The sequence below is a fragment of the Trichomycterus rosablanca genome, chromosome 12 (assembly GCF_030014385.1).
Source record: "Trichomycterus rosablanca isolate fTriRos1 chromosome 12, fTriRos1.hap1, whole genome shotgun sequence".
In the NCBI taxonomy this organism is placed as follows: Eukaryota; Metazoa; Chordata; class Actinopteri; order Siluriformes; family Trichomycteridae; genus Trichomycterus; species Trichomycterus rosablanca.
Genome location: NC_085999.1, coordinates 834285 through 862276, shown reverse-complemented (window position 1 = coordinate 862276; position 27992 = coordinate 834285). Strand labels below are relative to the sequence as shown.

The following is a 27992-nucleotide window of genomic DNA, read 5'->3' as shown; positions in this document are numbered from 1 at the left end:
ACCCAAAAACTTGCAAGTAGATAATGTGGCTGTTCAGAATTGGCCCTATGTGTTAATAAATGTGTACAGCCCAGTTCAAGAGCATATTTCTGTCTTGCTGTCGGTGCTGCTGTTGGCACTGGACTATAGATGGGTCTTTTGGTTCATGTACAGATGAATGAATGAATGAATTAGTGGAAACAAAGAATAACACAGTCATCCAGCACACCTGTACAGGAATGTCTTCCGTAGTAATACACGGAACTACTTCGTGTGCTTGTTCAGTCCGGACCCATAACATTGTGAAACTAGCGAGATGGCGCGAGCATCCAAGGTAAGTGACAAGAAGTAGATATTTATATTTTTATTTCACATAAATTAGGCTTTATTATCACTGTGGATATGGTTTAATATGTGCTTTGTGCACAAATTAAGTTAAAAGTTAACAAAACAGCGTAAAAGTGCTGTCAGACGTCTGGTTTGTGGCTGACTGTACTGCTCCCGGGCTGCGTCCCAAACCACTAACTACCGCCGTTACCGTTTGGGCACTAAATAATTACGTCAGCGCCAGTAGTGCACTATTTTTGCATTCTAGTTAGTATGAGTGTTGTAGATTTGGAACGCAGCCTTAAGCAACTTGTTTAGACTTGTTTGAATGGAGTCGGTGCTGCTGACACTTTGTGACAGACAATATAGAATAATATAATAAACACTTGAATAAAACATGAACTACCAGTATATACAGAATATAATTACATATACAAATATTTTTATTAAAAGGTAATATAGGTATTTCTATGGTTGGGTAATTAAAACGATTTTTAAAGCCAATTTTAAGATACACGACATGAATGATGGCTGTCATAGTTAGAATTTGACGTTCATCCAAAAATAATGAAAATACAAGAGTAAAGATTTTTGCTTTTTATAATAATTTGTCACATTTAAATGTTCCAGATCTGTATTGAAGAGTTTTCGAGCATTAATTGCCTGTTTAAGCTCTTTCCACAGCATCTCAATGGGATTGAAGTCAGGACTTTGACTCTACATTTTGATTTTGTCCCTTGAGCCATTCACTGCTGGACTTGTGGATAATGGCTCTCACTGTGGTTTGATGGAGTCCCAAAGCCTTTGCATCCCTTTCCATACTGGTAGATTTTAGTGACTTTTGTTTTGCATCCGAATTTGAATCTCTTTGGGACGTGGCATTGTGTGCTGGTTCACATTACCAGGCAGGTCTTGTTTAAGTGATGCTTAGATTCGACTAGTCTGACTCTGGCAGTAGAATTTGGTTAACTGGTTGATTTAATAGATATATAATTACTTTTTTACATGAGTGATGTAGGTTTTGAATAAATCTTTATGTTCAATAAATTGGTGGATAGACAGATAGATAGATTCAACTTTATTGTCATTGCTCAGTACAGGTACAAGGCAATGAAATGTAATTAGCATCTACCAGAAGTGCAAATAGTAGCGTTGCAAAAAAACAGAGAACATCAGTAACATATATCTATGATTAATATGAATATAAGTTATAACTATAGCTATTTACTTATATGGAATCAATCTAGGTACATAGTACTATATACATAATAGCAATAATAACAATAAGCATATGAATAAAAATGGGTATGTATTATAATAATAACAGTAATAATAATAAGATTAGTTAGGTATAAATTAGTAATAACAGTACTAGGATAAAGATGTGTAAATAATAACTATACAGCTGTAACTATAACTATATAAGGATGGTGAAAAATAACTATAACTATACATATATATGTATGATGGTTGTGTAAAGTGCAGGTGCTAATGATAAATAAATATTATTTACAAGCTGCATTTTGTGTTTACTTGCGTAGTTTTATGTAAGATTAGTTAAAAGATCTAAAACATTTAAATGTGACAAATTAGCAGAAAATAAAATTGGGAAGGAGGCAAATACTTTTTACATCAGTGTATAAAGCCATCCACCACTTTACATGATTAAGGCTTATGCAAGGTCCTTGGCTTTATAGGCACCAATAGGCAATATGCAATAATTCCTCTTTCCCAGGGATCAAGACCATCGTCCCAGCTCCTGACCTTGATTGTCTTTACACATCGTCAGAGCTGCAAATTCCATCCACTAAATGATTGGGAAAGGCCTAGCCCCCAAAAACAGACCAGTGGAACCAGTAAATTAGAGAAATGTAATGCTTTATGACAGTGTACTAAGATTTGCACCCTTATATATATTTTTGCAGTCAGCTCTGGTGCTTTGTGTGGACGTGGGTTTCTCCATGAGCAACTCGGCCCTTGGTGAGGAATCCCCCTTCGACCAGGCCAAGAAGGTCGTCCAGAAGTTCATCCAGCGGCAGGTAGGCTGCGTCCTGTATTTACTGTGAGTAGGTTTAGGTCTGCCACCATGTGAAATGTAAGTTTGTCCATCGTAAACAATGCAGGTCTTCGCTGAAACCAAAGATGAGTTGGGTCTGGTTCTGTTCGGTACGGATGACACCAAGAACCCGCTGGCTCAGGATGATCAGTACCAGAACATCTTCATACGCCGGCATTTGATGATGCCTGACTTCGAGCTGCTGGAGGAGATCGAACATCAGCTGAAGCCGGGCGGTCAGCATGCCGACTGTATCCTTCCTGTTATAATGTACATAATAAATCCTACACTTTTATTATTATATGGTTCTTAATCATAGTTTATTTTTTTTAGATGTACCTAATTTTTACTGTCTTACCTTAGGTAGGTTGGGAAGCCTCAAAGTTTTTAAGTTGAAGATGAGCTGTACATGAGTAACAGGACTGAAAGTAACAGGAGTTTTAAACCTAGAATTAGTAAATACATGAAATATAGCAGCATGGAGAACATACTAAAGCACCAGAACACTGGGCACAGTCTAGTGATTTATCACAAAATGTTCTTTTATATAAATAAAAATAAACAAATAAATGTGAGTAACAGGAATGAACATGGAGACGAATCTTCTCCGAGTTACAGTATGGTCAAACGTACAGGAGGAAAAAAGGGAGAACCTACTAATGTTCTTCCGTGAGCTTTAGTAGATACAGATAATGAACAGTTCTGTTCTAAATGTGATGTGTATTTTTATATATTTACACACGTTTATGATCAGAAGGATGAATATGTGAGGGTAACAGGACTGAGGGGATTTTAACCTCATTATTCTACATTTCTGATGGAAAATAAAGATTAAAAACATCGATGTGATCTGGAGTCACCGAACACTGTAGGATAAAAGCATTTCTGACTGATTTTACTCTTATATTATATTTCACTGTAAAGTGTTGTGTTAGAGAGCGGGGACGTGAACCATTACTGTTATTTCAGTGTTATAGGGATTTTTTGATAATGTTTTAAATTATATCTCCTAAACGTGCAATTAGATGAATGTGCAGGACACTTAGCTCAATTAAAAATGCATTTAAAGTTATATTATATATATATAATGTCCTGGGGACGGAATGACCCACATATTACAGTATAGATCCTTTGACTTGATGGCTTCCAGGGCTGGACGCGCTGGTCGTGTGCATGGATCTTCTGCAGAAGGAAACCATGTAAGATCTGCACCACGTGTCACACTGAGCTGCTGGTATATATTTATTATCTCTGATGGTGGTGTGATGTGTTGATTAGGGGGAAGAAGTACGACAGACTGAGTATCGTTCTCCTCACCGACCTCAACACGCCCGCCTGCGCAGATCAGCTAGACGTCATTGTCGGGAACTTGAAGAGAGCCGGAATCATCCTGCAGTTCTTGTGAGAGTTAAAAATAATAATAATAATAATTATAATAATGTCCTGCCCCCTCTACCTACCTGATCAGCAATTCTAATCAGACCTGGAGCTCATAATACGAAGTGTCGGACGCTCCCTCGTTTTTCAGTCGGATCATCACTCAGAATTAAGGCGCCTCAGTAGGAGCATTTTAAGGGATCTAAGAATTTAGACACGCCCTCTTCTCGGGAGTGTAGGACGACGTAAAATGCGTCCGTGTTTGTCTGTAGTCTTCCGTTTCCTGTGGACGCTGATAAAGAAGGTAGCGGAGGAGAAGATGGAGCAGGTCCGAGGCGTCCCCCACAGAGAGGGAAAGGTCTGAGTGGAGAGCAGAAGAAGGGGCTGGAGATGGTGCGGCAGGTCATGACGTCGATGGATGAGGAAGATGGTCTGGACGAGGTTCACACCTTCAGGTATGCTGGGTAGAGCCTTCAGCCCTGCTCGAACGGAGAAGAGAAATTGGATTTGATTACATTGGGGAATAAATAAATAATGATATTAAATTTGTGATAAATTTATAGTTTAATATCTGAGATTCTCTAAGTGTTCGATTCTTTTGAGCAGCGACGCTTTAGAGAAGCTTTCCATGTTCAAGCGGATCGAGAAGCGACCCATGGCGTGGCCCTGTCAGCTGACCATCGGCAGCTCTCTGTCCATCCGCGTCGTCGGATACAAAGCCGTGAGTCCCAGTAGTCACAGTAGTGAATCGGTTCTGTCACTGAGAACTAAAGTTAATGGAGAGAACAACCACGATGAGCCAAAACATTAACACCACCCACCAATCCTGCACAGAACCCTGAGCTCAGAACATCTCTGGGATGAACCGGAACTCCAGCTGTGACTTTCTTGACCAACAGCGATGCGTCTAACATACGTCTTGTGAGAAGCTTCTCAGAAGAGCGGCTCTTGTTCTCAGGACGTCTGACAAGCTCACGATCAGGCGTCCGAATACTTTTGGCCGTATAGTGTGTCTGGTACCAGGACGTTACCAGCAGGTCTTTCAGCTTTTCTACGTTGTGATGATGTTCGTCCTACGGCGCATCCTGGTGGCATCTCTTCTGTAGGTAAACGATGCCCACGTGCCCGGCTATCGATGCAGTCTTGGAGAAAACCGGATTTGTCAGAAGGATTCGACGTTCCGTAATTGCTTTAGTGTCGAGTTCCTGTGCCTGTGCGCCAACTGTAGGGCTTTTGGCGGACGGGTGGGCACTTAACGTGGGCACTTTTACTGGCCTGCGACTACACAGTGCCTTAAGGGTATCACGCGCTGTATTGTGGCACCTTCAGTTCATCATTAGTGTTAAAATTATCGTCCATTTGAACCCCAGGAGCCGATAACTTCCAGGTCTTTTGGCATCAATGAGTCTTGGCCACCCAACAACCTGGCAACCCCTTGAGTTATCAGAGATACCTGTCTGCCATAACGATTCGGCCCTTATCAAGGTCACTCAGATCGATTTTTTTTTATGAAATACGCATTGCTGTGCAGATTTTTGGGGGGTGGTTTTAATATTTTGGCTGATCTTCGTACTAATAAACACAATAGTTCTGTTGATTGAAACACAAAGTGGAATCTGATGAGTTTGTTTATGTGAAGGTGTGTGAGGAGAAGATTAAGAAGATCTGGTCCGTGGTGGACGCCGAGAGTCACCGGAAGGACGACGTGAAGCGAGAGACGGTGTACTGCCTCAACGACGATAACGAGACCGAGGTGCAGAAAGAGGACGTCATTCAGGGTGAGAAAACGGAATACCGAACCCGTCGGTGCAGCTTTATATGCAGGTACAAGGACTGACTGTACAGCTTGGAATAAATAAACACTGTTCATTTAAATGATTCTCCAGGCCGCCCAAGGAGGATGGACGTCCCTGCTGAGTGATTTTAAGGGGGTTTTTCTTGCCACTGTCGCCCTCGACTGCTCAACAGGGGCTTTGAGACAATGTCCATTGTAAAAAGCACTATACAAAAAAATAGACTAGACTTTGTTTTTACTGGAGGCTGATGATGCACAGCAACATTCAGCTGTGGCGGCGTCACTTATCTGTGTGGCCAAAAAAACTCATAATAAAATAGCTCAGAGGCCGGATTGTGAGTAGAAAAGAGTTTTAATCTTGTGTGTAGAGAAGGATCACACCGACAGAGGCTCTGTGAATGCGATTACAATAATAATAAACATCATACTATGCAATTAACGCACTTCTTATCACGTACACCATGCAGTTCTACTGGAGCAGTATTCTTGGAATAGCAGGATATGAATACTGACAATACTGACAATGAATACTGACCCCCCCCCCCCCCCCCCCCCCCCCCCCCCCGCCCTGTCACTACCAGGTTTCCGTTACGGCAGTGACATCGTCCCGTTCTCCAAGGTGGACCAAGACCAAATGAAGTACAAGTCTGATGGAAAAAGCTTCGCAGTGCTGGGATTTGCCAAGCAGGACCTGGTGAGTCGTGTAACACTAGATGGCGCTGTCTGTCCCTCAATGACGCCCTTTAGTGCAGATCCTACTGTACTGTATGTAATGAAGTTGATCTAAAGTTGATCTTTCTTTTGCCCAGATTCCTCGCCATCGATTTATGGGCAACCAGGTCATTAAGGTTTTTGCTCCCAGAGATGATGAGGTGAGTTTAAAAGGATTTTAGTTTCCTTCTTTAAAAACAATCTCATAAATACAATAAACAGAACAATCACAACAATAAATAGAAAACAGATGTAGATGAGAAGGAGCTTTTTCCCACAAGCTATTCAGACCCTCAACCAGATTATCAACCAGGACTAATTTACACATCGATTATAGATAGATAAATGTGTGTGTATGTGTGTGTGTGTGTGTGTGTGTGTGTGTGTGTATAGATAGGTATGTATGTGTATATATGCATATGCGTGTATACAGTTTTATATATATATATATATATATATATATATATTTACATTTTTGGCATTTTGCAGATGCTTTTATCCAAAGCGACTTACATTACAGTTACAGTATACATTCTGAGCAATGAAGGGTTAAGGGCCTTGCTCAAGGGCCCAACAGCAGCAACCTGGCAGTTGTAAGGTTTGAACCAGCAACCTTCTGTTTACTAGTCCAGTTATTCATAACCCTCATAGCACAATATAGGTTCAGTATTATGTTCAGTTTCTGCACAACTTTGTCACTTTTGCACACTTTAAAGTGCTTCTATTTTCTTTTTTATTATATTTTACGTTTCTTCTTTGTTCAAACTTAAATTTTCTGTTTTTTTCTACACTTTTAAAATTTTAAAACATTTCTATTTTTGTATAAATATGTATTTTGTTTATTTTTAATTACTAATGTGGCTGAGCAGTCACAAAAGCATTTCACTGCCAGTTGTACTGTGTATAATTCTTTATGTGACTGTATGTAACTTTTATATGATTTGATTTGATGTGATGCATGTTTGGCGTCTGTAGTTTTGACCTGGACTTTTTTTTTCAAGCGACCCACATTTTGTCTGTAATTTTTACAGCAAAACACTCAAATTAATCAAAACAAAACGAAAATTACTTGATTAATGTCCCAATGTAGTGTAGTATTTAGGTGTAACGTAAAGCCTCCACAAGGGGGCGTTCGTGCACAAGTTAATTTTTTTAAGTGCCTGTATAAAATTCGTTTATTTAATTATTAGTACTTTTTATGCAACCCTTTTTTGGGGGGGTTTGAAAAACCCTGCTATACGACTAACTATTTTAGAGCCACAAATTTTGCACACTGTGCACCACACACTTAGTGGGCGCTCGGGTAGCACAGCGGAAACGTACTCTAGCCCACTACTGCTGAGATCTAGGGATCAAGGGTTTGAATCTCAGAGGTGCTGTCGGCTGGTCAGGCGTCCGCATGGACATGATTGGCTAATGGGAGGTACGCTTGTCTTAAGCCTGGATGGGTATAGAAGGGTTGCATCAGGAAGAGCATCCTGTGCCTTAAAAAACTGATGAGCTAGTAAAGTTCCTGGTCTGCAGATTCCTTTTCATTTTACTAGATGAAGTCAGATTTACTATATTTATGCTACATTTATATTTAAATGTGCTCCGTTATTATTGTTCGTATATTAGTAGGAATACCCTGGACAGGGTGAAAATCTACTGCAGGGTTTTGATCATCCCCTCTACGTCAGACGTAGGCAATCCTGTCTGTGGAGATGCCCGGCCAGCTGAGAGAACCACTCAGATGTAAACCCAGTGGTGGGCAAGTGTAAAACTCCACTACTGTTTGAGAGAGTGCACTGTTATTGTTTATTTATTATTTTAAACATTTTTAGTGTCAAAATCTGAACTGAATGAATCTGAAACGACCAAAGTGTGTGTGAGTGTGTGTTGCTGTGTCATGGATTGTTCTTAGTGCTTTCTGACATGGCACATTTTTCACGGTAGACTATAAAGCTGAATGTTTGATGACTTGAAGGTGTGTGTGTGTGTGTGTGTTAGTGTATGCTCCTAACATTAATTCAGTTATGACCACACACGACTAAATTGTTAGCTATTGTAGCTTAATCGCTGTATTTCAGATTATTCTGGACAAACCGTTGTTTAAAAATTGGCTGTTGCCGTTCATTCTGATTGATCTTATCGCTGTATTCGCGTTGGTGTGCTCAGCATGCAGCCGTCGCTCTCTCTGCTCTGATCCGAGCCCTGGACAGTCTGAAGATGGTGGCCATCATCCGTTACGCCTACGACCGGCGCAGCAACCCTCAAGTAGGAGCAGCGTTTCCCTGCGTCAAACAGAAATATGAGGTACGTAGATCATGCCAGTCCGTCCTTTACTCAAGGCGTCACCTCACATTCACTGACCCCCTGTTTTGTTTACCTCCACCAGTGTTTACAGTACGTCCAGTTACCGTACATGGAGGACCTGCGCCAGTTCACTTTCCCCTCACTGGAGAACAACAAAAAGTTTACTCCCTCAGGTAGGCAGACTTTAGGAGCCTGGGTGGGCTCATGTGTACCAGTCTCTGGTCTGAGGTTTCCTCTGTTACCCCTTTTCGACTGACATGGACGGGGTTCCATTCTAGTTTGAACCGTTCGGCACATCTGCACCAAAAACAAACGGGTTCTGAACCAGGAACGTTTGTTCTCAGATTGAACCGAAGAATAGCAAGTCTTCCAGCACGAACCACGATGGCGTCCGTGGGCGTGTCAGACTGTAGAGGAGCGAGAACGTGTTCTTATCACCAAACCGAAAAACGAACATCTGTAACAGCAGCACAAACACTGTCGGGTCATCTTCACGCCCCACCAGCTTCTTACTACTGTTTACGTCTGGTGAGTGTTGTACAGCGCCCTCTGTTGATGATGCACTCCTGGTTCCCGTGAATGCTGGTTCTCTGAATAGCACCGAGGTTCTATTCAGTGATTCAGTTGATTTGGCTGAAAAGGGATATAACTAGAGCTCTACTAAATTTACGGGAAAATCGGCTTAATTTCACGGACCTGGTTTTTCTATAATCACAGATTTCAGGGATTTATAAAGAAAAGAGCCTCATTTCACGTCAGTCAATAAATTGCTTAATATAAATGAAATATTAGAATAAATAGAAGCTACGATACACAGCGCAGCTACATTAATAGTTGAACGTAAACCCAGAACATCCAGCGACGGTGCGACGCTTCATGTTCTGTCTCAAATACCAAAGTTCTCCTTCGTGTTTTGACCGCAAAACTGGACGTTTTGACTAAGCGTTTGCTATATGCAGCCACTGTTGGGTCCTTGAGCGAGGCCCTTAACCCTGTCTGCTCCAGGGGCGCCGTACGATGGCTGACCCTGCGCTCTGACCCCAGCTTCCAACACCAGCTGGGATATGCGAAGAAAGAATTTCATTGTACTGAACACATGTATATGTATATATGACAAATTGTCGTAGGATCGCTGGGACGCCTCATAGTGCAAATTAACCAGTAAACGTGAAGCACTTGAACGCTGCACGAATGAAAAACGTTAAATCGCTAAACACAAACATTACATTTAGAATTTCACAGTAAATTACATATTACATGGGAAACGGCTCACAGTGAGCAGGGGTATGGACAAAGCTGTTGGTGAACGTGATCTAGTTCAAACTTGATTCTAATTTGAACTGATTACTGTTTAATATTATATCTTTTTATTAAGTAGTTTTCTTTAAAGAGTAAAAAACATTAAAGAAGCATTAGGAAGTGCTCAGGTGGCACAGGATCTATGATGCTAGCCGGGTTCGAGATGATGCATTGATGGTGCTCGGTCCTGTTGTCCTGTTTCTCCGTACAGAGTCTCAGCTGTCGGCGGTGGACGATCTGATCAGCTCTATGATGCTGATGGAGGAGGATGAAGATGGAGAGACGTTCGACATATTTAAAGTGAATAAAATCGCCAACCCACAGTATCAGAGGCTCTTCCAGGTATCAGCTTTAATAACTCGCTCATCCGTGCATTTATATATTCATAAACACACACAGACACACACAGACCCCCCCCGGTCTCAGACCTGTTACTCCCCGCTCATCACTGCAGTGCCTCCACCATCGCGGCGTGCACCCGAACACTCCCCTCCCACCCGTGGAACCGTGGCTGAAGAGACAGCTGGAGCTCCCACAGGCCGTCGCCGCCCGCTGCCAGGCTCCCCTGCAGGAGGTGAAGAAACTGTTCCCCCTGAAGGAGGCGCTGCAGAAGAAGGGTCAGAAGACGAGCGCTGACGTGTTCGGAGGGAGGTAAGAACCTGACGGGAGAGTTACAGCACTGAATCACTAACACCGAGTTACTTTATACTGATACAGACGAGGCTGAGTGATGATCTGTACCGCTGTTCTGATTTAACCTGAAATTAAACCTGGTCCTGATTTACTGATTGTTATTTTAAAAGTACAAAAAAACCCTTATTTATTATTATTATTAATTATTATTATATTATTATTGTACTTATTATTAGTAGTAATATTTCACTAATATTATATTTTATTATTTGTATCAGTAGTAAGTAGTTAATAGTAGTAAATTTTTTCTAAGATTAATGATATTATTATTTATTATTATACAATTATTATTATTTCTTCTTATATATCTATTAATATTATTAGTCATATTATCATTGTTATTAGTTATTATTATTTATTTCTATTGTTATTATTTATTATATTACCATTATTTATATTTCCATAGTTATTATAATCATTTTTATTTGTTATAATTATTACTAATATTTATTATTATTATAAAATTATTACTAATATTTTTATTATTATAAAATTATTGTAGTTATTATTATTATTAGTAATATTATTACTGTTTTATTATTATATTTTTATATTAGATTATTAGTAATTATTTAATAGTAGTAAGTTATTTCTATAGTTACTGATACTACTGTATTATTATTATAATAAATATTATTATTCTTACTAAAATGTATTGTTATTGTTGTTATTATTATTATTATTATTATACTGGTTTATTTCTGTTGGCAGTGAGGAGCCGGATGCTAAGAAGTTCAGACCTGACGATGGTGAGAGGTTTAATCTGGCCGAGACGTCGGAGGGTAACGTTACCTCGGTGAGTAAAAGCTTGTTTGGTTTTTACTGTTGTTACTGTACAGAATCTATAAATAATTACGTTTATTACCCTGATGTGTTGCGTGTACAGGTTGGCAGTGTGAATCCTGCAGAAAACTTCTGCACCTTGGTTCAGAAGAAGATCATTCCATTTGAACAGGGTGAGTTTATAACACGGGGGTGGGGGGGGGCGGTTGATTTGATTGAATTGTTTTGTTTTTTAATGAAATCTGTAATATAACGACATCTTATATTTTTATAACACTGGAGAGGCAGAAACTCCTGATGAATGAACTGAACTTAATACTGTTAAGGAAGCAAAGCTGTATAGAAGGTTTTCGCCCCCTGCTGGCTGATCGATGGTAACGCGTATACACGGGGGATAACGGGGATAGAGATCTCTGTATGAACCCGCTGGTGCAGGGAAAAAGAAGCGGTCGGTTGTGCACACGTGTCCGAGGGGGCGTGTGTTAGTCTGCAGCAGTAGAGGTGAAATACGGTCAGGGAATTGGATATGACTAAATAGGGAGAAAATAGGGTGTTCACGTAATGTTGTCGTTTGGTGAGATGTCGGTCTGATCTGGGTCTCGATTGACGCTCCACGTTTCGGCTCCTTTGCAGCGTGCGAGCAGCTCACCCACAGGATGGAGCAGTTGCTGGGCAACAGGAGCACGGAGTACTACATGAAGACCATCAGGTGCATCCAGGTCTTTCGGGAGCGGTCCGTCAAGGTGAACGTTCAACCCGGACTCGGTATTCGGTCAGGAGTCACTTTAAAGTCGGAGCGGTCGGCTTGGAGCTGAACTAATGAGGCACCAGCAGACGCCAGCGCTGCTTTGGCTAAATAAACAGAAAATTAAAGTTCATTCTTTATCTAGTAACACACGTAACTACTCAGAATGTGTTTGGGTCGAATCTCAGGCACCTTTGTTTCATTTGTACAAGGTTTCTGAAGTGGAAGGTGAGCTGTATATAAGTATGTAAGTAACAAGACTGAGGTTTTAACATAGAATTAGTAAATACAGGAAATATAGCGACATGGAGAACATGCAAAAGCACATGAACAAAATGTTCTTTATATATAAAAGTAAACAAATAACAACTTAAAAGTAAAAATGTAGGTAACAGGAATGTACGTGTAGGTAACAGGAATGAGCGTGGAGACGAATCTTCTCAGTTACAATATTATCAAACATTCAGGGGAAAAAGGGAGAACCTACTAATGCTCTTCTTGTGACCTTCAGTAGATACAGATCATGAACATTTCTGTAAAAAATGGAAACTGGATCTAAGAACCAAACTACAGTGATAAATGAGCTGGGATCCAGGGTCCAAATCCACAGCGGTGCTATCGGCCCGTCCGGCGTCTACATACAGACGTGATTGGCTATGTCCTGTACAGGGTGTCTTAGTGCATTGTGTTACTGGATTCCAGGACCACACCCACTGTGACCCTGACCAAGAAGTATAAATAAATCATGCGTGTGTATTTTATTTATTATTTTTGGTGAACAGTGGACAAGCTAAAATAAACCGAGCACAATATTAGGTACACTCTGCCGTCATGTACGTTCATTCACCTGTTCACACCGCTCATACAGATTAACTTCTGTCATATACAATTATAGTTACCCCCCTTGCCCCCCTAATACTCCATTTATAAATCAGAAGGGACTCCAATAGGCCCCTCACTGACTCAGTAGTCCTAATGGGGGTTATTTGAGAGGACCCTTTCAAATCAATACATGTTCAATAATCAATCAATATACGTATTAGATAGACGTACCTAATAAAGTGCTCAGCGAGTGTGTAATGATTCCACATTTTGCAGGAAGCGAACGCTGAACTTTTTAACACCTACATTCACTCCCTGAAGAGGAGCGTTCCCGACCGAAATCTGCAGGAATTTTGGGATCTGCTGGTCGCAGGTCCGTATCTGTATTCAACATTCATTATTAACGTTCATTCTTGTTAGGGATCAGTCGGTCGTGGATGTTTTTATTTCCTGTGTGCAGATGCTCTGACGTTAATCAGTAAGGATGAAGTGGAGAGCAGCACGGTGTCTAAACAAGAGGCCAAAGAGGTACTCAAAATAATGTTTTTATTATTGTACGGTCTTTGTATGAGGGTTTCATCCCTCGTATTTTTTTTTTTTGTGCTAATGACGGAGTTCTTGTACTTTTTTTTTTTAGTTTTTGATGTGTGAGGAGAAGGAGGAGGAAACGGAGGCTCCGTCCCATGAGGACGCAGGAGATGTGGATGATTTGGTGAGTGCAAAAAAAGTCGTATTTACACACGTTAGGGCTGTGATATGACTAAAAAACTCATATCTTGATATGCTTTTGAGAAGGGGCGATATACGATACGATATCATGTAAACGTAAAGTACAATGGCAGACCACCGCCCGTATTTTACCTTATATTGTTTATAAGTTATATTAAAAACACAAAACATTGTAGTTCTAATCAATTCTAATGACAGTGTTTATGTTGTGTATTATTACAGGCTGTATTTATATTAAACAAACCAGCAGAATCTCACAATCACAATTCTGCTGCCCGTTTTACTTCAAATAAATGAGCATAAAAAAAAATCCCGAAAATGTTTAATAATTGATCATGCTTTGCTATTATTGTAAAATGAAAGCGCACGGTAAACAGCAGCACCGCGGCCCAGATCAACCACACAGCAGCATAAAATCATAACCGCTGCTTACCTGAGCTTCTCTTCTTTAAATTCAGTCCAAATCTATATCCGTCTAATCCACTTGTTGTTCTTCTCTCGGATATATCGATATTCTTGATATACCGCCCAGCCCTAACACACGTGTTCTTATATCCTGATATTTACTTGTAATTTATCAGGAAGAGCTTTAATGTGAGTGCAGATAGAAGTTTTACTGGGTCTCAGGGTTTATCAGGACTCGGTTCATATCGTGTTCACACCTGAAACCAGTCGCACTAGAAATAAAGACGGGGGGGTCTTTATACCTGATCATGATTCCCTCACCTGGTACCATCTCACCTGCTCACTGTGGAACCTTTCAAACACTGGATCTTAAATATTATGTTACATTTTTCTACCTATTTATGAGTGTTTCAGGCATCAAAATCTAAATTCGTTTGTACTTGTTTTTCTTTTACAGCTGGATATGATGTGAACATCAGGTTGGACCACTTCTTCTGCCTGGCCTTAATTTCGGGGTCCGTCAGGTCTTCGCCTGGTGTTTCGATGTCCTAATCAAGTCTGTTAACGATTCAAACCATTAAAATATTAAAAAAAGGGCGCCGTATGATGACCGACCCTGCACTCTGACCCCGGCTTCCAAACGAGGTATACACGGATAAAGAATTACTGTACATGTGAGGACGTATATACGACTAATAAAGACGTTCCAAATGATCTAAACATCGTTTCTCTTTTCTCGATCCTTTTATACTCTCACCAAGATCAAGAACGTCCAATCTTTTTCAGACTGAAGTTCAATATACTGCCAAAAGTATTCGCTCGTCTGCCTTCACACACATATGAACCTGAGTGACTCTCATTCTAATCCACAGGGTTTAATATGATGTCGGCACCCTTTGCAGCTATAACAGCTTCAACTCTTCTGGGAAGGCTTTCCACAAGGTTTAGGAGTGTGTTTATGGGAATTGTTGACCAACTGATGTTGGACGAGAAGGCCTGGCTCACAGTCTCCTCTCTAATTCATCCCAAAGGTGTTCTATCTATCAGGTTGAGGTCAGGACTCTGTGCAGGCCAGTCACGTTCTTCCACACCAAACTGGCTCGTCCACGTCTTTATGGACCTTGTGCTTTGTGCACTGGTGCGCAGTCGTGTTGGAACAGGAAGGGGCCATCCCCAAACTGTTCCCACAAAGTTGGGAGCATGAAATTGTCCAGAATCTCTTGGTGTGCTGAAGCATTAAGAGTTCCTTTCACTGGAACTAAGGGGCCGAGCCCGACTGTGTGAACGGTACCACGCTGGAATTCACTGAGCTCCTGAGAGCGACCCGTTCTCTCACTAATGTGTGTAGAAGCAGTCTGCATGCCGAGGTGCTCGGTTTTATACACCTGTGGCCATGGGAGTGATTGGAACACCTGAATTCAATCATTTGGATGGGGGAGTGAATACTTTTGGAAATATAGTGTATTTGATGTACTAGAAACATCATAGTGCTAAAGTGCAAATCCCTTATTTCGAAATGTCTGACATCTCCTTTCGACGTTCTCCTCCCTGTTCTGCTCCCTGTTCTGCTCCCACTTCACCTCATTTCCAACAGAACAAAAAAAACTCGCTGACATTAATAAAGGAGCAGAAGTGAAGCAAATTAATTCAGGAACTCTCTTTTAGTGAGGTGTTGGTACCGAGTGCCCACTGATATCAGCACTTCTTACTGAATTATTCAGCACTTGTAGAAGATTTTGGCTTTTTGAATAGACCTCCCGCTTCCTCACCTCTAACAAGTGCTTTAAAATGTCAGAAGGAACCAAAAAAACCATAAACGTCAGATAATTCTACAGGATTTGATTTATTTACTGAATTTTCAGCTTCCTGGACTAAATAGTCCCGTGTCATTTTGTTTCCTAATGTGTGGATACAATCCACAATCCAATTTAGTCATATCCAGTTTCCCCTCTACTGCTGCAGACCTCCACTCCTGATCGAGGAGCACCGTGACTAACACACGCCCCCTCCGACATGTGTGCGTTATAGACCGCTTCTTTTCACCTGCACCAGGGTTCATACTGAGATCCGTATCGCGCACGGAGAGTCACGCACCGATCTCCGTTATCCCACTTGTCATTAGTAGGTCGTGTCTTCTAATTATACATGTGTCCGAACTTATGAATACTCATGAATACCGTTTTGGCTAAACAAGTACAAATTCCCACAGGACTGTACCAAAATGATGTGCGGGAAGCAACTCAATATCTATTGCTGCTGGTTTTGGAGTGGGATGTCAAAACTGGTAATAATCAGGTGTCCACATACTTTCGGTCACATCTACAGAAACTCAGACCCTCAGATATAAAAAAGTAACATGACTGAATAATTTCAGCGGCTTATTTAACGTTTATTTGCTTTTCAGTCAAATGTGATCTGGAGAACCGGAAACGGGAAACATCTGGAAACATCGGACACTTTATGGCGATTCATATCAAAAACTTAATATAATAAATAATAACTTTTTATTCCAAGCAAACATTTAAATTTCAGTTCCACAGTGACCTCTAGTGGGAGCCAAAAACCCTTTAGGTGAACAGCTATCGGCCGGTTGAGCGTCTGCATAGATGTGATTGGCTAATTTTTGATTGGCTGAATCAGCCTACGTGTTGGTAGGTGCACTTGTCAGTGCTCTCAGTGCAGGTCCCAAACCTGGATAGAAATAGAGTTGCGTCAGGAAGGTGATTCGGAGTAAAAACTGTACCGTGTCTGGTATTAGGATCAGATCTGCTGCAGCGACTCCTAAAAATACTCGGGAGCAGCCGAAAAATGAAAGAACGTGGATGGACAGACGATGACGACATTGTGGAAGAGGCTGGAAAACGACGCTGTTCCAGAACGGTCAGTACAAACTCCTCTGTCTTGTTTCCGTGGGTACTAAGAATAAGCACCCAGTTACGACACGTGGACTCGGACGTACCGTCCACATTCTTATTGCCTCACTTTATTCAAACTAAAGAAAAAAATCCCATAAACAAACATCAAACGATCTTGGTTGTGCTTTGACCCCTCACACGGGGTGCAGACGTGCTCCGTTAGTGCGAGTCCTCGACGGTAAGGCATTTTGTCCATGTCTGTCACACGGTGGTCACTCTCATGACCAGTTCTCTGGGCTGGTGGCTGCTGGTGTTGGTGTTGGTGTTGGTGCTGGCGTTAGGATTGGTGTTGGTGTTGGTGCTGGCGTTAGGGTTGGGGTTGGGGTTGGCGCTGGCGTTGGCATTGCCAGGTTGGCTGTTGCGCAGTTCGTGTGGTCGTAAATGGGTGAGCAGATGAAAAAAGTTATAAGGACAGTGGTGGTCGCTGGGCGCGGCCTCGCTGCAGTCCGCGTACGTCGAGTCCTCCGCCCCGAGATCGTCCGGCGTGCCCGCGGCCGCTGCGGCGGCTATAATGGAGGAGGTGGACGGGGATATACCCGCCCCCGCCCGCTCCTGCCGGTGGAGCAGGGACAGAGTCCACTCGCCCTCGCTGGATTTCGGCTCCTCGCTGTCTCTCTTCTTATCGTAGTTCAGAACTTTCCACTTCTGGTTCACCGCCTGCCAGCGGTTGAAGATGCGGAACACCGACGGGCCCTCGTGGACGATCAGAGCTGAGGAGGAGACGGGATAGATCAGCAGGTGAGATATTTTATACATATTCTTCTTATAACCAGTACAGAGCGATTATAACCAGTACAGAGCACTTATAACCAGTACAGAGCGCTTATAACCAGTACAGAGCTCTTATAACCAGTACAGAGCTCTTATAACCAGTACAGAGCGCTTATAACCAGAACAGAGCACTTATAACCAGTACAGAGCTCTTATAACCAGTACAGAGCTCTTATAACCAGTACAGAGCTCTTATAACCAGTACAGAGCGCTTATAACCAGAACAGAGCACTTATAACCAGAACAGAGCACTTATAACCAGAACAGAGACACTTATAACCAGTACAGAGCGCTTATAACCAGAACAGAGCACTTATAACCAGAACAGAGCACTTATAACCAGAACAGAGCACTTATAACCAGAACAGAGACACTTATAACAAGTACAGAGCGCTTATAACCAGTACAGAGCTCTTATAACCAGTACAGAGCGATTATAACCAGTACAGAGCTCTTATAACCAGAACAGAGCTCTTATAACAAGTACAGAGCGCTTATAACCAGAACAGAGACACTTATAACCAGAACAGAGACACTTATAACAAGTACAGAGCTCTTATAACCAGTACAGAGCGATTATAACCAGTACAGAGCTCTTATAACCAGAACAGAGCTCTTATAACAAGTACAGAGCACTTATAACCAGAACAGAGCTCTTATAACCAGTACAGAGACACTTATAACAAGTACAGAGCGCTTATAACCAGTACAGAGCTCTTATAACCAGTACAGAGCGATTATAACCAGTACAGAGCTCTTATAACCAGAACAGAGCTCTTATAACAAGTACAGAGCGCTTATAACCAGAACAGAGACACTTATACCAAGTACAGAGCACTTATAACAAGTACAGAGCTCTTATAACCAGAATAGAGCTCTTATAACCAGTACAGAGCGATTATAACCAGTACAGAGCGATTATAACCAGTACAGAGCGATTATAACCAGTACAGAGCTCTTATAACCAGTACAGAGCACTTATAACAAGTACAGAGCTCTTATAACCAGTACAGAGCGCTTATAACCAGTACAGAGCGCTTATAACCAGAACAGAGACACTTATAACCAGAACAGAGACACTTATAACCAGTACAGAGCGCTTATAACCAGTACAGAGCTCTTATAACCAGTACAGAGCTCTTATAACCAGAACAGAGACTAAGTGTGTGAGCGTAGTAAGCTAAAACTGCGGTGACATCTAAATAATCTGATGATGAGCTCCAGGTCTGATTAGAATCGTCTGTACTGAGGCGTATGTACCGTATTTACTCACCGATACACACCACGTCCATGAAGCCGTACATGCCGTAGCAGATCTGAAAGAGCAGGTCCTGGCGCTGCCACTTGGCAGACGGACTGAACGAGGACCAGACCAGCCACGATATGCTGGCGATCAGAAACAAGGAACCCAGGATGGCGGCTGCGATCTGAACCTTCTCTATAACGGTCAGCGAGATGGACTGCCACTTCAAAACACAGGAGAAAACGGCAACAACAACAACAATAACGACTGATCAGATTTTATTTTAATTTGATTTTAGATACAAGAAATAAATACAGTAAATGATCAAAAGTATTCGGACACCCGACCATGAGCTCTGACGGACCATGAGAACTGCCAGGTTGCCACTGTTGGGCCCTTGAGCAAGGCCCTTAACCCTCAATTGCTTGCTGTAAGTCACTTTGGATAAAAGCGTCACTAAATGCTGAAAATGTAAATGTAAAATAGAGGCCACTATAAAGGCTTCTCACAAGACTTTGAGGTATGTCTGTGGGAATTTGTGCCCATTCAGTAGTACAAAAGAGCTGATTTGTCTGGCTGGGCACTGTCGAGTGGTCTGAGGTCAGCTCGCTCATGCTGGAACAGGAACGGGCCTTCCCTAAACTGTTGCTGCAAAGTTGTAAGCATGTGACTCCTTAAATTATTGATTTATTACACCTGTTTGCAATTCCAGTGGCTGAAACGCATACATTCAGTCATCAGAAGGGGCGTCCAGATACTTTTGACCATGTAATTCTCATTGCTTATTAATATCGTCTCATATTGTCTCTCCTGCTTGCACATTATAGGGTTTGGTTGAGGGTATGGGGTGATATGAGGGTATGGGGTGATATGGGGGGTATGGGGTGATATGGGGGGTATGGGGTGGTATGGGGGTATGGGGTGATATGAGGGGTATGGAGTGATATGAGGGGTATGGGGTGATATGGGGGTATGGGTTGATATGAGGGGTATGGGGGGTATGGGGTGATATGAGGGGTATGGGGGGTATGGGGTGATATGGGGGGTATGGGGTGATTTGAGGGGTATGGGGTGATATGAGGGGTATGGGGTGATATGAGGGGTATGGGGTGATTTGAGGGGTATGGGGGGTATGGGGTGATATGAGGGGTATGGGGTGATATGGGGGTATGGGTTCACCTGCAGGGGGTTCTTGGTGCTGATGGCGATGACCTGGTACTTGTAGTAGCACAGCTCGCACGTCCACGATCCTCGCTCGCTGACCCACTTGATGAGACAGGGCTGGTGGGTGCTGCGGACCGAACCGCTGCAGCGACACGGGCTCAGCAGCTCGCCCTGAAACACAGACGAACAGAGGGGCGACGTGAGGGTACAGCAAGAGAACGGTACAGGTCTGAACGCTCGACTACAAAAACGAGCATATTAATATTATGTGTTTACGTGTTATCTGAGGTCAGATGCTCATTTTTCTGCACATTCCAGCATCTTTAAAGCAAACAGACGTGACGGATCATGCGGTGACACCTGAGAACCTGAGTTTTGGCGGCGGGCGAACATGGGCAGAGAGAAGGAGGGCAGGAACAGACCCGAGTGCAGATGGACGCGGTGGGAGAACCATGGCAGGAGGACATGAGGAGAACCAAACTGACCAATCAGAACAAGGCAGCCCAGAGGGAGAGAGGGAGTCCGGCCAGACGCCCAACCTAAATCTACCTTCACGTCATGATTCTACAGTCTCATGTTCCTGATCTGAGATAGTTCATATCTCACATGGAAGATGAAAATCTCTCTAATAAGGAATGAAAGATTCACAGCACTATAAAGCTGCACTGGTCAACAGTTTAAAACAATTATTTTTGGACATGTCCATTTCCCATTCAGCACTACTGTGCCCCTGTGTAGTGAGTAACGTCTGTACAGCTTGATTAGTGTGGAGTAAAGAAACTTCAGTGGAACCTTGGGATGAATTGGAACGTTAATTGTACTCGATGAATGCACGTGGTCAGGTGTCCACATACTAACGGTCTGTGGAAACACACTGAGCTCCAACAAATAAGATCTTCAGGAAAATAAACCTGAGCACATCAGACCAACACTGAAAAGTGTAAAAGTGGATTATTTACTGATTTCTTCACCGGAAACACATTCCTTGAGTGTGTAAACATACTTGGCGAATAAAGCTGATTCTGATTCTGATTCTGATAATTAATAATAATAACAGGATTAATGATGTAATAAGAATATAAGTACAATGAAACTAGTAATAATGATACTGATTGAAAATAATAATTACATTCATACTGATATAATAATGATAATAATAATAATTAAAATAATAATAATTATAATATTATTAATAAAAATGATAAAAAAAAAAAAAAAAAAAATAATAATAATAAATAAAAAAATAATAATAATAATAATAACAATAATAATAAAAATAATACCAATAATAGTAATAATAATAATAATAATAATAAAAAAAAAAAAAATAATAATAATAATAATAAAAACAATAATACTAATAAAAATAATAATAATAATAATAACAATAATAGTAATAATAATAATAATAAAATGATAATAATAATAATAATATTAATAATAATAATAACAATAATTATAATAATAAAACTAATAAAAATTATAATAATAATAGTAATAATAATAATAATAAAATAATAACAATAATAACAACAATAATAGTAAATAATAATAATAATAATAATAAATAATAATAAAAAATTATATTAATAATAATAATAACAATAATAATACTAATAAAAATAATAATAATAATAACAATAATAGTAATAATAATAATAATAATAAAATGATAATAATAATATTAATATTAATAATAATAACAACTATGAGGTTTAAACCTGGATCTCAGCAGTACTATCGGCTGGACGAGCGTGTACACAGACATGATTAGCTGTGTCTGAGGAAGGGGGGGTTGGCTAAAGTCCTGCAATGGTTTGGTACTCTGCGTCCCAGTGGTTTCCCAGTGGAACTTCTTATGGGGTGAATGAAAGTACGTTTGGTGTGGTTTTAAACCGAGGCAGTGTGTCTGTATGATTGTATTTTTATAACTCAACCATGATCGACTGAGCTGAGCTATAAAATATGTTTAGTGCCTTTGGGGTGGTTGTATCTTTGTATTCTGATTCGTGTTTTTCTCATCAGATTAAGTTATTAGATCGATTTTTGATCGATCACTTGTGTTGTGAGGCGTATGAACAGATTTGCTGGACGTTAAGGTGACGTGCAGTGCTGACGGTGTACCACACGCTGGTATAATTAAGCTGAAGTCCTCACATGAATATTAATGCGCTGGTGGGCGTGGGGTGACCCGGGGTCACAGAGTGAGCGTGTTATGTTAATAAGTGAAGAGATCAATACTCTTAATTACAGAGCGGTGCAGGAGCTTCGTCTGTACTGCGTAATGAAGTGCTGGAGCTGGAGATGTTCAGCGGCGGATCGAAATGCGCTCGGTCTAATGAACTGCGGGTCTCGATATACTAACAAAATCAATAAACATGTGATTACAGTAAAATATAATATAGCCTGTAAATCAGTCTGAGGCTGGAGCGCCGTCCCACCCGCCTCCAGGAGGAATATTAATCACGTCTGTCACAGACGAGCGGAGAGATTCTGTATATCAGGAACCGACGCCTCGGGCTCGGAAAAGCTCACAAATGTGCTCTGCAGGAACAGAGAAGAGCCCAGAGCGCCGAGCTGAAATCTATTCATACGTTTCTGCTTGGCGTGGAGGGCACAGGGCAGAGGGCAGAGGGCACGGTCCAGGACATTTATCCTAGCTCTGGAGTAAATGCAGCAGTGCTGTTACAAAAACCGGAATGCAGACAACATACTTTTGATTTCTTACAGTCGCAATCAAAAATATTCAGCTGTAATAAATATACCAATTAAGGGAGCACTGTCGGCTCACAGCCAGAAGGTCCAGGGTTTGATTCCCAGGTGGTATCAGGAAAGACGCAGGGTTCTGTGTGAAGTTTGAATGTTCTCCCTGTGTCTGTAAGGGTTTCCGTCGGGTGCTCCAGTTTCCTCCCACAGTACAAAGACATGCAGTCAGGACAACTGGAGATACTAAAGTCCCCCTAGGTGTGTGTGTGTGAGTGTGTTTGCCCTGTAATGGACTGGTGACCCGTCTGAGGTGTGTCCTGACTTTCGCCCAGTGAATCAGACCCACCGCTGCTGGGTGGTGCAGCAGTAAAACCTATATCGCCTATATGGACGATGGCAGGCTTGTCTGAGAGTGGGAGGACCGTAGGGATGCTCAGACTTTGCCCTTTGCTGGCTGATGCACAGGATAATGGAGATCGGTGCGTGACTCTCCGTGCATGATACGGATCTCCGTTTGAACCTGTCTGGTGCAGGTGAAAAGAAGCGGTCTGTACTACACACGTGTCGGAGGGTGTGTGTGTTAATCTGCAGCAGTAGTGGATTGGGAAGAAAATGCATTTAAAAAATAAATAAATGATATAAATAAGATGACAATCATCTCGTGTCTAAAGCGTGAGGATCACTGAGTGTTTTTTAGAAACAGAACGATCATCACCGTCCCCACTGGTGCAAATATCAAATCAGCAGAACCAGCGCGTGTCGGCATCACCTCTGAATTTTTCCTAAAGTCATCAATTTATCTTCGGGAGTAAATTTGTTCGGCTCTGTATCACTATCACCACACCAGCAGCACCAGCACATTCACAATATCTGAGTTATTACTCTGTATCTATAACAGCGCTGTAATGTGTTTGTATCTGCTGAGCCTCCTAAACGACACGTCCCAGGTTCTTCAGGTTCCAAACTTGTAACTGGAGGAGACGGAAGGAAAGGATCGGTTTACAGTCGTGCACCACACACCCGCCCTGCTCGTGTGCTTAACGAAACATCAGCGTGCAACGTTAACAGGACGAACTCCTGATTTACGATCGTGTGCATAAATCAGTCGTCAAAGCTTTGAATCGTGAGCGCATTTTGATTTCTGGTTCTGAAGAATCGTGGGTATTAAAGCCGCTTCACTTCTCGCTGTATGAAAGCGTCTCCTTTCTCAGCAGCTCATCCGCCGAACCGTCCCGTGTGTCCTCCCCTGCCTAACAGGATCAGGTTCCCTGTTTTGTACATGTGAAGCCTATGATCAGGTAACAGAGCTGGCAGTAATGATACTGTACTGCACACCGTGTTACACAGCTGACTGATCTCAGATACACTCCTCCAGAATTATAATAAAATAATAATTCATCACACCAGGCCACCTTCTTCCATTGTTCCAGGTCCAGTTCCGATGCTCACGTGCCCATTGTTGGCGCTTTCGGGGGTGGACAGGGGTCAGCATGGGCACCCTGACTGGTCTGCAGCTATACAGCCTCATACGCAACAAACTGTGATGCTCTGTTTATTCTGACACCTTTCTATCAGAACCAGCATGAACTTCTTCAGCAGTTTGTGCTACAGGAGCTCGTCTGTTGGATCGGACCACATGGGCATCAATAAACCTTGGTCGCCCATGACCCGGTGAAACGTGTGAATATGGTGCGCTGCTTTGTAAAACGGTGTTACTCAATTATGTAAGCGGGGGTTCGAATACTGGTTAGTGGTGCTTTTTTAGGGCAGTTGTAATATAAAGGTCACTGGTTTAAGCCCCATCACTGCCAGGTTGCCACTGTTGGACCCTTGAGCAAGGCCCTTAACCCTCAACTGCTTAGACTGTATACCGTCACAGTGCTGTAAGTCGAATTTGATAGAAGCGTCTCCTAATTGCTGAAAATGTAAATGTAATATACACAAAGATCAGTGTGTGTGTGTGTGTGTGTGTGTGTGTGTGTGTGTGTGTGCAGTTAAGTTAACTGTTAACTGAAGCCTAAAAGCAACTGTTGGTCAATAAATGGGCCCCCAAACTGGGTGTCACATGAACAAAGAAAAAGCATGACCGGGGGCTTTGTTTTGCACAAGGCAGCCTCTACACTTGGAGGGTGTAAAGCTTGCTCTGCTGTGGACAGTGACCCCTGTGTTCCAGCAGCTTGTATTTAACAGCAGACTAGATCTGACCATACGGACCAATTTCCTTTCAGCATAAAGTGACGGATCTTTTGACATGGTGTGCAAATCTTGGCCAGGAGACCACTTTTACATAGCTGTTACTTTGTTATTAGAGTACTTTACCAAAACTACTAACTGAACTAACTAGTCACATTAACAAAACTACTAACTGAACTAACTAGTCACATTAACAAAACTACTAACTGAACTAACTAGTCACAGCTACAGAGGATTCAGTAAGTATTCAGGTCCACAACACAGTAAAGTGTGCAAAAAGTCCAGGGGTCTAAATACTTTAAATTACTGGGTAAATTCAGGAACACACACACACACACACACACACACACACACACACACACACACACACACACACACACACACACACACACAGGATCATTTTTTTTTAGCCCCATTCAGCTAAAGATAAAGATTAGTTCCATGGATTATTGACAGACCAGGGGTGGCACGGTGGTACAGGTGGGGTGCTTCGGGTCCTTTCTGTGTGGAGTTTGCATGTTCTCCCCGTGTCTGTGTGGGTTTCCTCCGGGAGCTCCGGTTTCCTCCCACAGTCCAAAGACGTGCAAGTGAGGTGAACTGGAGACACTAAATAGTTCATGACTGTGTTTGATATTAAACCTGAACTGATGAATCTTGTGTAATGAGTAACTACCGTTCCTGTCATGAGTGGAACCAAAGTGTAAAACACAGTCATGGACAATTTTGTATCTCCAATTTACCTCACTTGCACGTCTTTGTACTGTGGGAGAGCCCAGAGAACAGAGGAGAACATGCAAACTCCAAACAGAAAGGACCCGAGTTGCTCCACCTGGGGATCGAACCCTGGACCTTCTTGCTGTGAGATGCCAGTTTAATAAAACTAAAATAATAATGCAAAATAGAATTGCATACCTGCTCTGGTCCTTGGAAGCAGATCCTGCACACCGGTGTCCCCTCGGCGTAGCTGATGAAGGAGAAGCGATCGTCCCGTTTCTCTTTGGAGAGCTCCGCGACCGGGATCTCCAGCACCGGGTCCTCGGGCTGAAGCCTCTGGGATTCGGTTTGCAGATACCGGTTACCGTTCTGATCACCGGTGCTGTTGTTATTGTTACTGAGCAGCATCACCTGCAGGTCCCGGAACAGAACGCAGCACCGACCCTTCAGCATGCCGCACTGCATCCCTCTCCCCCCCAAATACACACCAAAATACACCGGGGCAGCTGTCCAGGCACCACCGGGCACTTCTCTTCACCCGTCAAACGACGCGTTTAATCCCGGTTCCGTTGTGGGAATGCGCACTGGGATCCGAACGCTGCTGAAATGGGAACTTTCTGCACTGATGGTCCTCCAGTACTTGGCTTCATTCATTCATTCAGTGGCTCCATGAAGCAAAGCATCTCATATCAGACCTCTGTCAGAATAAGATCCAGTTCCTTTATGTACTCACCTGATCCACCAATAGTACTGAGATATACTCACGTCCCCTATAAATTAAATCAATTACCATTATCTAGGTTTTACGCGTCATGTTTCTTGCAGTCTGGATGTCACTTATGCACTAAAATCCAAGTAAAAATGCAGTTAATACATGGACACGATCACTCAGCTCAGATCAGCCTGGCATCCCGACTCCAGTCTCCTCCTCACAGGCTGAACTGCAGTTTTGAGCACTTCTCCTGTTAATGCTCCTCACCAACATTAATGAAATGCACGGATCACGACGTGCACATGCACCTTCGCCTGCACCCCCGAGCTCCTGCACATCTCCAGTCAGTCCTGGTCCAGGTTCCGGTCCCTCACCGACTCTCTCCTGTGCGCGGGGGTCTCAGTACATCAGTGAGATTTATAATCCGAGCACAGCAGCTCTGCAGGATCCGCGTCATTACACAGCACACTGGCTCCGGTAAATGGGGGAGAGTGTCGCCGGCTGGGGAGGTGGGAGGGGGTGGGTGGTAGTTCTGCGGTCCGAGCGGAGCTGCTGCAGATTCAGCACCACCGCGATTTACCGGGACAGAGCCCGAGCAACAAGCACATCACACCGACCTGCGTGAGGCAAGAGGGGGTCAGCAAAAAAAATAAAGAAATAAAATAAATAAAAATAATAATAATAATTTTTTTTTGCTGTTGTTATTGTTATTATTATTATTAATAATAATTAAGTAAAAAAAAATATTAGTATTGTAAAATTATTATTATTATCATTATTGCTGTTGTTATTATTAATAAAAAGAATAAAAATGAATAATAGAATTATTATTGTTATTGATAATAATAATAAAAAATTATTAATAAAAAAATATTATTGTAAAATTATTATTATTGTTATTGTTACTATTATTATTATTATTATTATTAATAATAATAATATTATTAATAGTAATAATAATAATAATAATAATATAATTATAATGAAAGGTCCTGGGTTTGAATCACAGGGGAAGTGGTCCTGGCCCTTTCTGTGAGGAGTTTGCATGTTCTCCCTCCCAGGGTGTTTCCTACCTTTTACCAAGTGAATTGTATCCACCAAAACCTTGAATAGGATAAAACGATGGTAAAATAATAAAATAATGAATTATCAGACAATAAATAAATAAATATTATTAATGTTATTGATTATCAATATGGTTATTAGTGTTAGTTATATTAATAATATTTAAATTGTTAACAATAATAATAATTACACAAGCCTAAGGCACGGTGGCTAAGTGGGTAGCACTGTCACCTCACAGCAAGAAGGGCCTGGGTTTGATCCCCAGGTGGGGCGATCCGGGTCCTTTCTGTGCGGAGTTTGCATGTTCTCTCCGTGTCTGCGTGGGTTTCCTCCGGGTGCTCCGGTTGCCACAGTCCAAAAAAATGCAGACAGGCTAATTGGAGACACTGAATTGTCCTATAGGTACCCAGCCGCTAGGATGCATAAACCAGTGCATTGTAGTGCCGGTCCCAGGCCCAGATAAATAGGGAGGGTCGTGTCAGGAAGGGCATCC

The 27992-nt window shown here is 42.0% G+C and overlaps 2 protein-coding genes across 3 annotated transcripts; one reads left to right on the top strand and one right to left on the bottom strand.

The window, feature by feature from the left end:
* The first annotated feature begins 270 nt into the window (after window positions 1–270).
* Window positions 271–14730, top strand: xrcc5 (X-ray repair complementing defective repair in Chinese hamster cells 5). Of its 2 annotated transcripts, XM_063005544.1 has the most exons (21): window positions 271–313; window positions 2232–2345; window positions 2430–2613; window positions 3513–3561; window positions 3641–3763; window positions 4012–4194; window positions 4346–4460; window positions 5379–5517; window positions 6116–6228; window positions 6344–6406; window positions 8403–8540; window positions 8623–8713; window positions 10051–10181; window positions 10294–10490; window positions 11244–11328; window positions 11419–11488; window positions 11949–12058; window positions 13159–13255; window positions 13343–13410; window positions 13520–13594; window positions 14474–14730. In XM_063005544.1, exons 1-21 carry the CDS (start codon window positions 296–298, stop codon window positions 14486–14488), a joined length of 2178 nt encoding a protein of 725 aa, XP_062861614.1. In that variant the 5' UTR covers window positions 271–295; the 3' UTR covers window positions 14489–14730. The 2 variants fall into 2 exon arrangements, with proteins under 2 accessions (XP_062861614.1, XP_062861613.1); XM_063005543.1 differs by lacking the exon at window positions 271–313 and having other exon boundaries at window positions 2028–2345.
* Window positions 14731–16998: 2268 nt separating this feature from the next.
* marchf4b (membrane associated ring-CH-type finger 4b) lies at window positions 16999–26187 on the bottom strand. Its single transcript, XM_063006432.1, has 5 exons — window positions 25921–26187; window positions 20125–20280; window positions 18976–19168; window positions 17270–17641; window positions 16999–17167 (listed from the first exon to the last, which is right to left on the bottom strand). Exons 1-5 carry the CDS (start codon window positions 26185–26187, stop codon window positions 17133–17135), a joined length of 1023 nt encoding a protein of 340 aa, XP_062862502.1. The 3' UTR covers window positions 16999–17132.
* Window positions 26188–27992: the final 1805 nt, after the last annotated feature.

Excerpts from the sequence above, each read along its gene's own strand:
- xrcc5 (XM_063005543.1), top strand. The coding sequence starts at position 2,181 with ATGCTTTATGACAGTGTACTAAGATTTGCACCCTTATATATATTTTTG. Across the intron at positions 3,562-3,640 it reads CTTCTGCAGAAGGAAACCAT|GGGGAAGAAGTACGACAGAC; the intron begins GTAAGATCTGCA and ends TGTGTTGATTAG. Across the intron at positions 13,256-13,342 it reads TTGGGATCTGCTGGTCGCAG|ATGCTCTGACGTTAATCAGT; the intron begins GTCCGTATCTGT and ends TCCTGTGTGCAG.
- marchf4b (XM_063006432.1), bottom strand. The coding sequence starts at position 26,187 with ATGCAGTGCGGCATGCTGAAGGGTCGGTGCTGCGTTCTGTTCCGGGAC. Across the intron at positions 19,169-20,124 it reads GCACCAAGAACCCCCTGCAG|TGGCAGTCCATCTCGCTGAC; the intron begins GTGAACCCATAC and ends TGTGTTTTGAAG. Across the intron at positions 17,642-18,975 it reads CATGGACGTGGTGTGTATCG|CTCTGATCGTCCACGAGGGC; the intron begins GTGAGTAAATAC and ends TCTCCTCCTCAG.